Source organism: Nestor notabilis, unplaced genomic scaffold (assembly GCF_000696875.1).
Source record: "Nestor notabilis isolate BGI_N333 unplaced genomic scaffold, ASM69687v1 scaffold1878, whole genome shotgun sequence".
In the NCBI taxonomy this organism is placed as follows: Eukaryota; Metazoa; Chordata; class Aves; order Psittaciformes; family Psittacidae; genus Nestor; species Nestor notabilis.
In genome coordinates, this window is record NW_009938557.1 from 101078 (window position 1) to 114247 (window position 13170).

General features: G+C 43.5%; 1 protein-coding gene across 1 annotated transcript in view; it reads right to left on the minus strand.

Annotated features, from left to right (window-relative positions):
* GUCY2F (guanylate cyclase 2F, retinal) overlaps positions 1-8185 on the minus strand; it is a 43324-nt gene extending 35139 nt beyond the window's left edge. Inside the window, exons 1-3 of the mRNA XM_010019372.1 lie at positions 7453-8185; positions 5468-5769; positions 3823-4177 (exon numbers count right to left, since the gene is read on the minus strand). Of these exons, the coding sequence (XP_010017674.1) occupies positions 3823-4177; positions 5468-5769; positions 7453-8185 (1390 nt within the window). The remainder of the gene's footprint in view (positions 1-3822; positions 4178-5467; positions 5770-7452) is intronic.
* Between the last annotated feature and the right edge of the window lie 4985 nt (positions 8186-13170).

The following is a 13170-nucleotide window of genomic DNA, read 5'->3' on the forward strand; positions in this document are numbered from 1 at the left end:
GAGTGGATGAGCTAAATTCCAGTGGGAATTGTTTGCTGTCTCTGTCTCTTCTGTCTTCTTATTTTTCTATTTTAGTCTGTCTGGATTCAGAGATCCTTAAATACAAGTAAGCATGGAGAAACTTGGGTTGATAAAAGGGTCATAACCCTACGTCACACTTGTTCCTGAATCACAGGTCTTTTATCAAGCACTGAAACCTAGAGTTTCTCGGTAGAAAAGCAGAATTTTGGAAGTATGTGTCCTTTAGAGGAGAAGATAGAGCATTTTAGCTGAGATTTTCCCACCACGTTTGGATTTTGTTCTCCAGCCCAAGGCCTCAGTCCCTGATTGTTCTCACACACGTGCTGGCACAAGGTGCCCAAAGAAGCTGTGGCTGCCCCATCCCCGGCAGTGTTCAAGGCCAGGTTGGACACAGGGGCTTGGAGCAACCTGCTCTAGTGGAAGGTGTCCCTGCCTGTGGCACGGGGTTAGATTCAATGATCTTTGAAGATGTCTTCTAACCCAAACCATTCTGTGATTCTATGATACTATGATTCACCATAAGAAGTCACTGCTTTTATGCTCCAGTCTGTACAAATGTGTATACCTCCATCTGAGAAGAAATATGGGCATAGTAGGGTGGATACTTCACACCCATTTCTCCACCTTGCAGACAGTGTGGATATAGTCCAAGGATTCACTTCACCCAAGTGCAATGGAGACACAGACAACTTTCTCCAGGAGCTGCTCACCTTGAATACAGGAATGAGCAAGACTACACCAAGGTGGCCTGGAGGATATGGTTTGCTCTTCATGCATGAACCAAGTGTTGTGGTCCTCATAAGAGCAAGTGCCAGCAACCCAATGTTCATCCCTAGGAGGCATGGGAGCTACCAAAGATGTGCCCTCCTCTAAAAGGACTGGTTTGAGTGTGAAGCCAGAATACATCTCATAAAGGTCTTGCACAATGCTAAATCCATGGAAAAGGAGGGGCTGGAGCAGCTTAGAGGCAGACTTGCAGCAGACCTAGTGCTTTGGGGCTGTGGTTGCCTGCTTCCTGCTAGGAAATCTGTTATTAAAGAGAGAATGAGCTTAGAATAGTCCAGTCACAGTGGCATGTGTTGGTTTTCTTGCTGGACAAAGGAGTAAATGCTTCCTGGACAAACCAGTGATGAAGTGTAGGAGTATGAAAGTCCCATCTCACATCTCTGCATGGCCTTCTAACACTTTCAAAGAGAATCTGTAACCCAGACTACAGTGTGGTAGGAATAATGTGGAGTTTGTTAATGCTCCCTTCTGTATTCAATCAGGGTGTTTTTACTGGTCCTGTCTCCTAAACTTCCTCAGGTAGCCCCCAGAGACTCTACTGGCTGAACAAATCTCCTTTGAGAACGAGCCTGAGAGAAATTCTTCTGCTTATTCTCATTGCATATTATAACCCACGAGAGTCCGGCCACACTTTAGAGGATTCTAAGGCAATGTGGTACTGGAAAGGCAGTGCAGAAACCCAAGGAATAGCAAAGGGTGTCTCTCTGAGCATGTCCTTTGCTGAAGTAGGGGCATAGTTACACAGGAGGACATGAGGACTCTTCCACAGATGGAAAACATCCGAAGTCCATCCAATTTCATTCACTGACACAGCATCTGACAAGCTGAGAGAGAGAGCTGACTGGAGCACAACATTCACTGGGATGAATGAGAGACACTGTAAGGACAAGAGGAGTAAATAAATAAACATCCAGATAAACAAACCCTAAGGAATAGGAGATAGTGAAGGCAATACCAAAGAGCACAGAGCTCATGTCAGTGTTGGATGGGCCAAGCAAACCCTTGAGGAAGCTCAACAAGAACTTTATGATTCACAGAAGGGAAATAAAGGTTATCATGGGCTCACAGGAAAGAGCAAACTTAAAGCATACTTGAGGGGACTTGTGGGGTTGTGTTAAACTCATGAGGGGATGTTTTAAGGGGACTGTAGGAGTATGTGAAACTTCTTATGGGATGTTTAGAAGAAGGGACAAAAATGGACAAAGGTGGGTTGTGGATGTTCAAGTGTGGGATACTGAAGAGGATGAGGATGCTGGTCACACATATGTAGTGCATTTTTCAGCCAAACCCTGCATTTGATCATGGCAATCTGTCCCACCTTCTTCTTAACTCCTATCCCTATTTCTTGTTCTGAGTGTGCTCTCTGCCTGCATGTGATGTTTGTAGACTTCACATCAACCTAGCCAACAGGTAAGATAAGGAGTCCTGGAGCCGATGACCCATGAGAGACCACAAGCCTGAAAACCAGCTCCTGCAGAGACCAAAGGGATTGGGAGCTGGCTGTGGGGGAATTACAGGTTTGGACCATCTTCCAATGGTATGTACATCTACATCTGTATGTGAGCAGGATCTGGGGCTGTGAGATCTGGAAGCAAGCTTGGAGCCTGATTAAGTGGTGTATAAGAACAAGATCATGCTGTATGTGTTGTCCATGTCTTGGCAATGCTGGTTATGGGTAGTGGTGGCTGTAAACACATTGCTTTCCTGTATATGTTACCCTGTTGGCAACTGGCTCTGTGTGTGTATGTCTGTAAGTGTACGTGTACTGGTAACAACCTCCTCCTGATAGACACTGGGTCAGGAACCACAGCAGCCTGGCAGCTTAACATCCAACCACTCTCTAACCTTAACTCCATACAAAGCCAGACTGAGGCCTGGATTTAATTCTAGTCATAAAATGTAGTGTCTGAAATATTAGTAATAATAATAAATTACCAAAAATGCCTCAAGCTTTATGCTTCTGTAAAAGTGTGAACATAAAATCTGATCTCTAAAATTCAGTGATTTTTCCATAGACAGCAATAGGATGATAAATTGCTACCTCATGCCTAGTTGTAGTGCAAAATTAGATATATGATAGCATCATATTTGTCTCTCCTATAGTTTGCCAGCTGCTGCAAGATCAGTATATCTCCAATTTTCATGGAGCAACACTGATTTAAACCAGTTACGGCTGAGCCAAGGGGAATGGTTTTCTCAGCTGCTGCATTAAATATTCTGTAGATGTGGTTAATTTTCTCTGTTTAAGTCATATCCTGGAGCAGTAGGAGTAAATACTTAGTATTATGTGTAAATATGTCAAGAGGAGGCTGAGTATCCTACCCTGAGATATTGGCTTCCCTGTGGACTTTAAAATGCACCACAGTTGCCTCAAATTAAAAACAATAAGTAAAAACAGTGCCCAGCCTTGCAAAACAGAGGAGGAAGCACAGTTATCTCTGCCCCTAGGTCTTCAATTACCACCTCTGTTATCTACAAGTAACTCAAATTATTTTGAGTAATCATTATCATCTTTTCTTGATGAGGCGAGCTCTGATGATCCTTAAAGCTGCAGAGCTGACAGGGTAAAGAAGCTGGGGTTAACCAGAAGAGAGGGTGAGAGCATCTGCTGCTGTGCAGCTTTTAGGCTGTCTTCAAATCCTCTTAGTGCCCTGTCCCTCAGAAGGACATGGACACAGTGCTGGGTGGAGCCTCTGGCATATGGTGATTGCTATCAACATAGGCAGATGTTGGCTGTCAGACCTGGAAAACACTTTCCAGCATGCAACAGTGGCAAAAACCTTGTGGGCCTAACAAGCAATAAGTCTTGTGGATCAACAGAGGGGTCTCTGCATAAAACTCCCATTACAAACAGCATGGAGACTGGTCATCTTTATAGCAATTTATTGAGTTTAAACGTTTCTCTTTGGGGAGCTCTAATTTAAAGGGTCATTCACCTTGAAATAAGAGAGAAGATGAAAGAAATAAGAAGTATGGACCCAATGCCATTCAGCCCTGCTTTTGTGTCTTGCTTACCTCCAGTGCAGAGAACATCTGGATCAAACCAACAGCTGGAGTCTGGCTTGGGTAGAGTTTCTCTGGGAAAGTGGATGTCCCGGCCTAAGGACATCACAGAGTCCGAAGACATGTCCAGCAAGTGGGTTGGGAAGAGCTGGTTCCCATGACCATCTGTGTCCAGTATCACATAGTTGCTCAGCCCCTTCCCACAGTGGTCTGTCTCTACCTGGTGACTAAATCCAGGGAAACTGAAGTTTTTTGTGTGCTGAGCTATGTTAGCTCCTGAGACTCTGGCTCCTTTCCTCCGAGCACTGTCTATAGCCATTGCCATGAAGTAAAAGGCATCATAGATTGTTCCAAAGAGAGGAGAAACCTGAAAATACAGGAGAAATTAAGGTCAGGAGATACTGTTGACAGCCTCTGCTTTGAGACTCATGGCAAAAATACGTCCCACTGGTTAAGCTGTAAACTCAAGAACCTCTGAGCATTGAGAGTTCACACAGTAATGGGTTTGAAGTATCTTAGGTTGAAGGTAGTCCTTGGGAGCTATTGGGGTTGACCTAATCTATGTGTGACTTCAAATATCTGTTTTTAATTATGGTTGCTTCCCAAAATGTAAATTCAAACTGGTTTTAAATCCATGCAAAATTGCTTTATCAGGGGAAGAACCAAGACTCTGAACCTGATGTTCAGCTGGCATTTTAGCACAAACTGACTTAAAGAACTATGATAAAACATCTTCTACAGGTAGAAAATCAAAGTCAGGCTTACGTCCCTACCCAGGCAGGAAAAGACATGCCCAAAGGGTTGCTCCTCTCTTTCAGAACATTGTTTATTCCTAAGATGTAGAAATCACAAAGCAAAGCCACAGCAAACTCGTTCTGAGGTGTACCAGATCCTTTTCTCCTTACGTTGCTTCCTTCTATGCCAGATTTGATTTAGGAACTTACAACGTTCCCCTCTCCTAAAACACACACACAAGGTGGCCTTTCAAATCACGTGGTCATTCACAGTTGGTAGATGAACATCGATTACAGCCATATAAATGAGGATTGCTGTTGGGAGCCATAGAATCTGACATCTGTGGCAGGATTCATTGATCAGAAGTGGACACTTTCAATGAATAACCCTACATTCTATATAGCTAACCTGGGCTCTCATTATAGTAAAGTGAAAGAAGTGAATGCTTTCCAGGCACAATAGTGCTGAGAAGAATGAAACAGCAAAGATCCTAACCATTTCCCTCAAGAAGCATCTAGTGTTTCATTTGTCTCTTGCATCCCCCCAGATTCTCAGGCATGTGGACATCTTATTTTGGTTCCTTACAAACTCCATGGACTTTATTCACATTAGGAGACATGTCTTCAGCTTGGGCCTACAGCACTTAGCATGTAGCAAACTGAATCTGAGAGCCTCAGAGACAAGCCCTTCTCTTCAGTTCCCAGTATGGTCCTGCAGTTGAACCAACTGTGTTAGACTACCAGATATCCAGAGGAAATACTCTTTCCAAATGAATGTAAACTACGCCAACTTTCACCAAGTTTTTCCCAAAAATAAAAGCACATGGTCTGGGTTTTCTCTCCCCTATATTTTCTCTATTAACTATTGGTTGTCCCATGTCTCCTGTTGTCAGGTCCCAGAATAAAACAGAGTGAATATTTACCTGGGTGGCTTCCAAATCCCTGGTTATTTCACCACTGGTTTTAGCTTCCCTGAATGCATCATAGAAAGTCCTTTCTCCAGACTCCACTGTGACAGTCAGCACAGCATCATATGCCTCCTGGAGCTTCTCATCATTATCAAAGACCCTGAATGAGTTGTTTTGGTAAGGAAGACTGTACAGCAAAGTGTCATATGGAACAAAGACATATCTTCCATCTGCTAGTCCCATTTCCAGAGCTTTTGTGAGTAAGGTGGCCTGTTCCTCCCCTCCAATGAGCACAGAATGCATGCACAGGATTATAACTGAAACACAAGGATCACAGACAGTGTTGTTAATCCATTTGGGGTTTTCAACACAAAATAGCTCCATCTACCCCCCAATAAAGGAGCTGTCTGAACTGCTGTATTGGGTCAGTCTCTAATGATCCCCCACCAGTATTATATGCTGAGGAAGTTGGGAGCTACACCAAATTTGTTCAGCCTCTGGAGGTCTGCAAGATCTAGCAAGGGAGGCTGTGAGCATCACTCATTCCTGGAGCCATACATAAGGAGGAATGGAGAAATTTTGACAAAGGTGAGGTGTGGGCTAACATAGAATCGTAGAATAGTTAAGGTTGGAAAAGACCTTAAGATCATCTAATTCCAACCCCCTACAATGGGCAGGGACACCTGATATGATGGGTAGTTGTGGTCATTGTTGTCATGGACTGAGAGACATGAGCTTTCCCTTTGTGTCTAGTCTGGGTCATGCTTTGGCAAGAAACACTGGACCAGATGATCCTTGAGATCACTTCCAGCCTGGTAGTCTATGATTCTATGATGTGAAATACAGGTCTATCTGTTTAACAGGCTTTTGAGGTGCTTACTGGCCCTTCATGAAAGGAAGCATTCCTTATCTTTCATCCAAGACAGCATTTCAAAACTCAGTCATTTCAAAACTCCTCGGTGAATGGAGCAAAGTAGGGCAAGTATGGGAAGGAAAGTTGCAAAGAAAACCTGTTACTAAACCAGGTGGGAGCAGGATCTCTAGAGAAGCTGTGGTCTCTCCTTAGGAGAAAAAGTATCCTTGGCAAAATAGAAGCTGAAGTGAATAAGACTATTTTCAAGTTGCTGAACTACAGATGCTTCTAGGCAGTGATTCAGCCCGTGCTATAGCAGAGATCTTAAGCTGGTCAGATTAATCATGTTTGAAGAGAGACTAGTTCTCTCCATTGATTATGAAAGGAGCTTATCATTTAATTCACATAGAAAACTGTGTTGGTCATGAGATGAACCCACTCAAGGTGGATTTGGTCTCAAACATAGATTTGAGCACTGATGAAACTCCGAGTTAGACAGCACCTTGCTGCCCTTGTTTGTCTTTGGCATGAAACTCACAAAGTCTTGGCTAAAATGCATCCTCATCGGGATTCACAGTGCTGCAGAGGTGTCTGTCCAGGATCACAGCTCCCTCACAGACTTCCTAACAAGGCCCTGAACCAGAAAAACATGATTTTCCCCCCACATTTTCTCAAGAGAAGAAACATCATTCTTTATTATGTGTGGTACATCAACAGGGGCCCTTCCACTGCTTTTGTATGTGCTGTATAACACTGGATTTCACTTCTGATGCCTTCACTGAACACAGGTAGCAAGAGCACAGCATCAAAGCATGAAATTTTTGATAATCCAAACTAGCATAAATATAAAACCTTCCTATAAACCCCTCTTTATACTTGTTAGGGTCAAGCACAGATACACATCTACTAAATACTAGTTTTCCAAGCTGGACCCAGTCTTTCGTGTTGTAGAAGACTACTCTGCCCTACCTCCATCACATACAACATGCCCAGCGTTCTTTTGCTTGAAGCCCTGGTCAGAGATCAAGTTCTATTTGACTTAAATGACTTCAAAACTTCATTTTCTAAGCTCTGCCCGTTGGATAACAATGCAGTCCTACCCCGGAGAAAAGAGAATAAAGAAAGGAATAATACTCAAAACACTTACTTTTAATGCCATCAACTTCTTTAACCTTGTTCCAAGTGTCTTCAATGCCTTTTTCTCCTTTATGCATGGCTGTGACAATGCCTACAGGAAGCCCCTGGTTCCTGAGTGCACTCGCTAACTTGTTGGCTGTGTCCATCCAAATATCCTCGTTGGAAGCAATGATGCCAACATGAGCCCAGCTAAAATGTTTCATTATTGTGAACAAAACCCGGATTGGAGAGGGCAGGGTCCTTGCAAATGTAGGGTGGTGGACAGTGGAATCCAGTTTATAATTGATGCACATCCATGAGAAGATGGCTTTATTCCAGTTTTCCCCTAAAAGTGTAGCCACCTCACAGAAGCCAGGGTTCAGAGGGCCTATGAAAGCTGAGGAAAGCTTTCTAAAGTCAATGAATCTAAGCAGAGCTCTCGATGTCTCACATTCTTCTTCCAGGACCACATAATCCAGCCTGTGGCCAAGATCTAGTGAGGGATCTTTGGTTATTCTTTCCACAGCTAACCTGGCAGCCACGTGGGGCAAGGCTTTGGAAAAGAAGGGGTCACAGTTCCAGGGTCCAAGCAGTCCAATTTTAAAGACAGAACAATGTGCTGGAGAGCAAAGCAGGGTTATTCCCAGCAGCAGCCACCAGAGAGCCTGGGAAAACGTCTTGAATGAATTCCCAGTGTTGAAGTGATGCAGTCTAATGTGCCTTGACCAGAGCAAGCTGTTAGGACACAGTAGGAGAAATGACATTGTTTTACAGGTGGGTAGATCTGCACTGAGTTCTTCAGGATGCCAGGCAGTGCATTACCAGCAGCTGGAAGAAAAGTAGATTACATTTGCCTTCCTGCATATGTATTTGTCCAGTGCATGGAGATACAGCTGAGTCAGCCCAAATTACACAACAGTTCTCAAGGTGCAAGCCCATGAGGTTCCAAAACCCTGCACAGACATGTGGACATGCACCAACACAGGCAAGTGTCCAACCAGTGACAGTTAAACATATCACAGCCCTTAAATACATACTTATATACACATCTTAAAGTGCTTTGCAATATATTCTGAAACCAGACAGTGAAAAGTAAGTCTGCTTTGGTTGCAGCAGTAAATACAACCTATGGATACAGTATGTATTCTGTTCTTTGGAAGATTAATTCCCAAATCACACAGGAAAAACATACATATAAGAAAATAAATAAGTGAAATTCTATAAGCCAGCAAATTTTACCAATCCAAAATCCTCAGTGAATTTTGAATATGAATCAGAACCCTTACTAATGTAACACACACACATATAGACCCGTATGTACATATATATAAAGATACATAGAATCCCAGAACGGTTTGGGTCAGAAGGGATCTTAAAGCTCATCTAGTTCCAACCCCCTGCCATGGGCAGGGACACCCTCCACTAGACCAGGTTGCTCTAAGCCCCATCCAGCCTGAATTCTACTGTTCCACTGTAGTTAATGTAAATCTATGTACATGCACATGACTTTAAAACTTTCTGAAAAGGTTTTTCAAGGACAACTCATAGCAGAGTCTCTTAAACCCTGCAAAATGAAAGGTGGATAAACAGGTAATCACAGAATGAAGGGAAAGGAGGATAATGATTTGCATTTAGATTAAGAAATGTTAAATAACTGTCAGGGTAAAAGCTTTGTGTTGAAATACTCTTGGTTAAATACTTGGAGCCATAGGGTTTTGGGGGACTAACAACATCAGCCTTTACAGCCAGGCAAACAATTGCAAACCCACAACAGCCTCCCTGCCATCTGCAGTGTCACCCCGTGGCTTAGAAAAGTTGCTGATCCAAGCAGGTTTGTGCTCTAAAATTAGCAGACCCTTTACACCAGCTTACCTGTTCATTACTGGAGAAGCATTTCTGTCCTGGATCCTCAGCCACCGAGACACGCAACACCAAGCACTGCAATGCAGCGTGTGCTGTAAATGCACACACAGGTCCTCTAGCCTGATGGAGAGAGGCCTCCAGAAGGAGCAACCCACCAGCGGAGCAGCTTCTCACCGGTGGCAGTGGTTATCCTTTGAGGTGAGTCCCACCTCAAGGATAGGCGATGCATGGTCAGCCTCCTCTGCAAGTGTTTTCGGGTGCCCACCTCCTTCAACTTCTTGCTTGCATGGGCCACCCCAACTGGGTTGGTGCTCTGAGACCCTCCATGCCAGGTCAAAAGCTTCCTATGTCCTTTTTGGTCAGGGCCATCCTCCTTTTTCAGGGTTTCACGACTTTGGGTACATCGTCCCAAGCCCTTAGATCTTTAATGAAGGTCTTGCAGAGCTCCAGGTGCCTCGCTCTGAACTGCCTCAGAGCAGAGATGTACTCACATCTAACTAATTGTAGGGATGGCATCTTAAAGCTCTGCCCTTGGATTAGTGGGATTTAGCTCCTGGGATCTGCCTCTGGAGAAGAGCTCCTTAAGTCTCTCTGCACCGCAGAAGGGATAGCTCCTCTTCAGCCCTGTAAGCAGCAAAGACAACAGCTATTTTAGGTTTGGGGTAAGCAGAATATTTGATTTGGGGCTTTACCATCCTGCTGATGTGTTACATTCCCCTTTTCCGTATTTCTTCCTTGTATTCGTTGTGACACACATAGAGCTTTTTACACTTGCATCAAAGTCTTTTTTATTCTCCTGGGTCTTCTAGATATTACCCTATAGCTGAGCCCTCCAATAACCCTCTCCACATTTCCAGACACCTTCCTTCCCCAGTGGGCCTGGCAATAAAACTGTCTTGTGGAAAGACCTAGCATGTCTCCACGCCTGTCTTAGCTAGGAAGCCCCTTGTAATAATTTAGTTGAGGCCACAGAAGCACTTGTGGTTTAGAGGGAACCATTTGTAATTCAGCCTTTTAGCAGTATTAACTTCATATACATCATATAAATTATACACATCTCATTGGTGTGTGGGTTCAGGAGCAGTTCTTCGTGACTAATGATTGAGGGAAGCCACAAAGACTTTCAGATACAGTGGGGAAAGCAGCTCTCACCATTCATCACATTAATTTCCTCCCATTCATTCATTTCCTTGCATGGCCCAGATCCAGGAAGGTTCCTGAACATGTGATTCATTGAAGACTGGTACTGCTCAAGATAGTTATCAGGAATTACCAAATATTTGAAAAGTTACTAAAAGACATGTTAAGGCCAAGCTTAGGACACTGCTTTGCATGCTATGAATGCATTAGTTTTTGACACTAGGTTTTAACCAAAGCATGAAATTCAGTAATGTTTTTGGAGTCCGTTTTTGTTTAATTGTACTTGAAAGTTTGATTTATCCATATACAAATATACCTACATCTCAATCTATATATCATATGCTCACTGCTATCTCCTTTCTTTTGGTATCAACAATGGTGCTGCAGTTTAGTTCCAATCAGGGTCAGCAGCCACAAGGTCTCCTGGAGTCACCGCAAAACTCACTTCTAGGGGAGTGTGTGCTGACTCTGCCCATGACAGGGGGTTGGAACTGGATGATCTTAAGGTCCTTTCCAACCCAAACCATTCTGTGACTCTGTGTTTGTAGCATTAAAACCTCCTGTGTTGAAAAAAATGTGAGTTAGGCACCCAACAATGAAAGACTGAAAAATAATCGACTTGGAGGTGTATTTCTCCGGGTAATTACTCTGACCCTCAGCAATTCATATTTTTCCATAGCCAAGTGGGTTGAAATCTTTATCATTTCCTCCATTTATTTCTGCTTCTTGTTTGATAGTACAAGAAAAGACCCTCTTGCAATCACGTAACAACAGTGTCAGGAATCTGCCCTCCATAGGAAAAGCTGGTTATTCCAATAGCTCTGCCATGTCCGTCCCATGCTCAGGGTATGCAGGACTGGGGATAACACTCCTACTTTCGCAAAAGGAGTCCCGGTGCTGCCTGATTTGCCTCACTAAGAAACAAGCAAGGTGAATCAAGCAGCAGAGGCAAAGAATAAAAGGTGTTATTAAGGTAATTCATCTGGCTGGAATTAGCTTTGAGGTTTAAAACCTTGCGTACGCCTCCAAACCTTGCTTTTTTCTCACCTCTTCAGCTCATCATTCCTGCCACAACCATCACAGAGCAAACATCTCTTTGTAATCCTGTGTTATTTGCACACCATCAGCTCGGTTCCCAGCATTCTGCTGTACTCACTGGAGTGAGAGAGGTGTGTGTCTATACAGACATAACATTTCCCATGGGCAGGTTAAGCCAAAGCTGTATCACTTTGCTGTAATTTTTCAGAGCAGAAGAGGGTGCTCTAATCTCTTGGTCTGACCTCCTGCATCAGCCTGGCCAAAGAGCTGCTGCTGCTGCTGCTGCTCCAAGCTCTTCAAAGCACGCTGGAAATGAAATGTGTTTTGTAATGAATTATACCAGAGGGTACCGCTAAATAAAGCTGATTTCTCTGGAAACCCTCTGCAGCCAGCAGAGAGGGACAGGGGAAAAAGCTTGGCTCCTGTTCTGCCTCTTCCTGCAGAAGTCTCGTATCTCCACTGATTAATAGAGAAAAATCGAGGGAGAGCAGCATGGCAACACTTGTGTTAGCCTTTCTTCATGTACTCTGAGCCTTAATTAAAAGCTCCAGCCTTGGAGGGATCAATCAGGTTCCCACATCTATTGTTCCAACTCTTAATTACCCTCAACATGAGAAATACCCACTTGACATCTAGTGTGTCTGGCTTCGGCTTCCTGCGACCGGCTTTCACTCCGCCTTTGCCTGAGAAACAGAACAGCAGAAAGCACAATAAATACCACCTCCCTGTAGACATTTGCAAACCATAATTAGCTCACATCCCAGTCATCCTCTGAGTAAAAGAAATAAACAGCTCTACAAGGCTTTTGCCGTAGAGTATGCTGTCAGAATTTCATCCTTGTAATGCTCTTTTGACATTCATTTTTCATTCCCCTTCCCTTTGCTAAATTAAAAGCAGTATCCATTAGTGAGCCTCACTCCTCAATGCTGAATATTGATGTGATGGCATCTTTTATCACCTATTTGATTTTTCTCCACTTTAATTCTATAGCTCAGATGAACACAGTTGCGGCATCACTGTTTTCAAGCCCATCTCTGCTTTCCTTAATGCAAACATCTGTCTTGGAAGCGTGGTGTGAATTCTCTGTTCCCACATGTATACGAACCCATCTGCTTTCAGTTTAGAGGATCCTTTTCAAATCTGTCCATTTAATGAGAGGCCCAGATCAATCTGCAAGTCATAGAAATAATGATTTTTCTGTTTCTTCCAGGTAATGTGATACAGTTATTGAGCAGCACTGGAAAAAATGAGATCCCAGAGGCTCTGCTGGAAAACACAACCAGAGGAGGCTCTTCATCTACTATTTTGTTTCAAAATAGCCATTAATCACTTTTTATTTTCCTTATGACGCAGACACACTGACTACAAAGCACTGATTTTCTCTCTCAAGATCACCTTTCAGCAGGGTGACAACTTGTAGGCCTTTAATAGAACATCACCACTTGACTTTATATGCCAGACGTGTGACTCGATCACAACAATTATGTAAAGTCAGACTGACAAAATTCATTATCGCTCCAGCCTCACTGCCTCACATTAGTGAACCTCCATCCTTTAATTCTTTACAAGTTCCTCTCCATTTTGTCCTTTCCATGACTTTGATTTGCTTGATGTTAACCCAATCTGACATCAGTTTCTTGGTCATGCTGCACAAGAAGGGTTTGATGTCCCATGGTGTGGGCTGGTTTTGGGGGGAAAGAGGGTACTG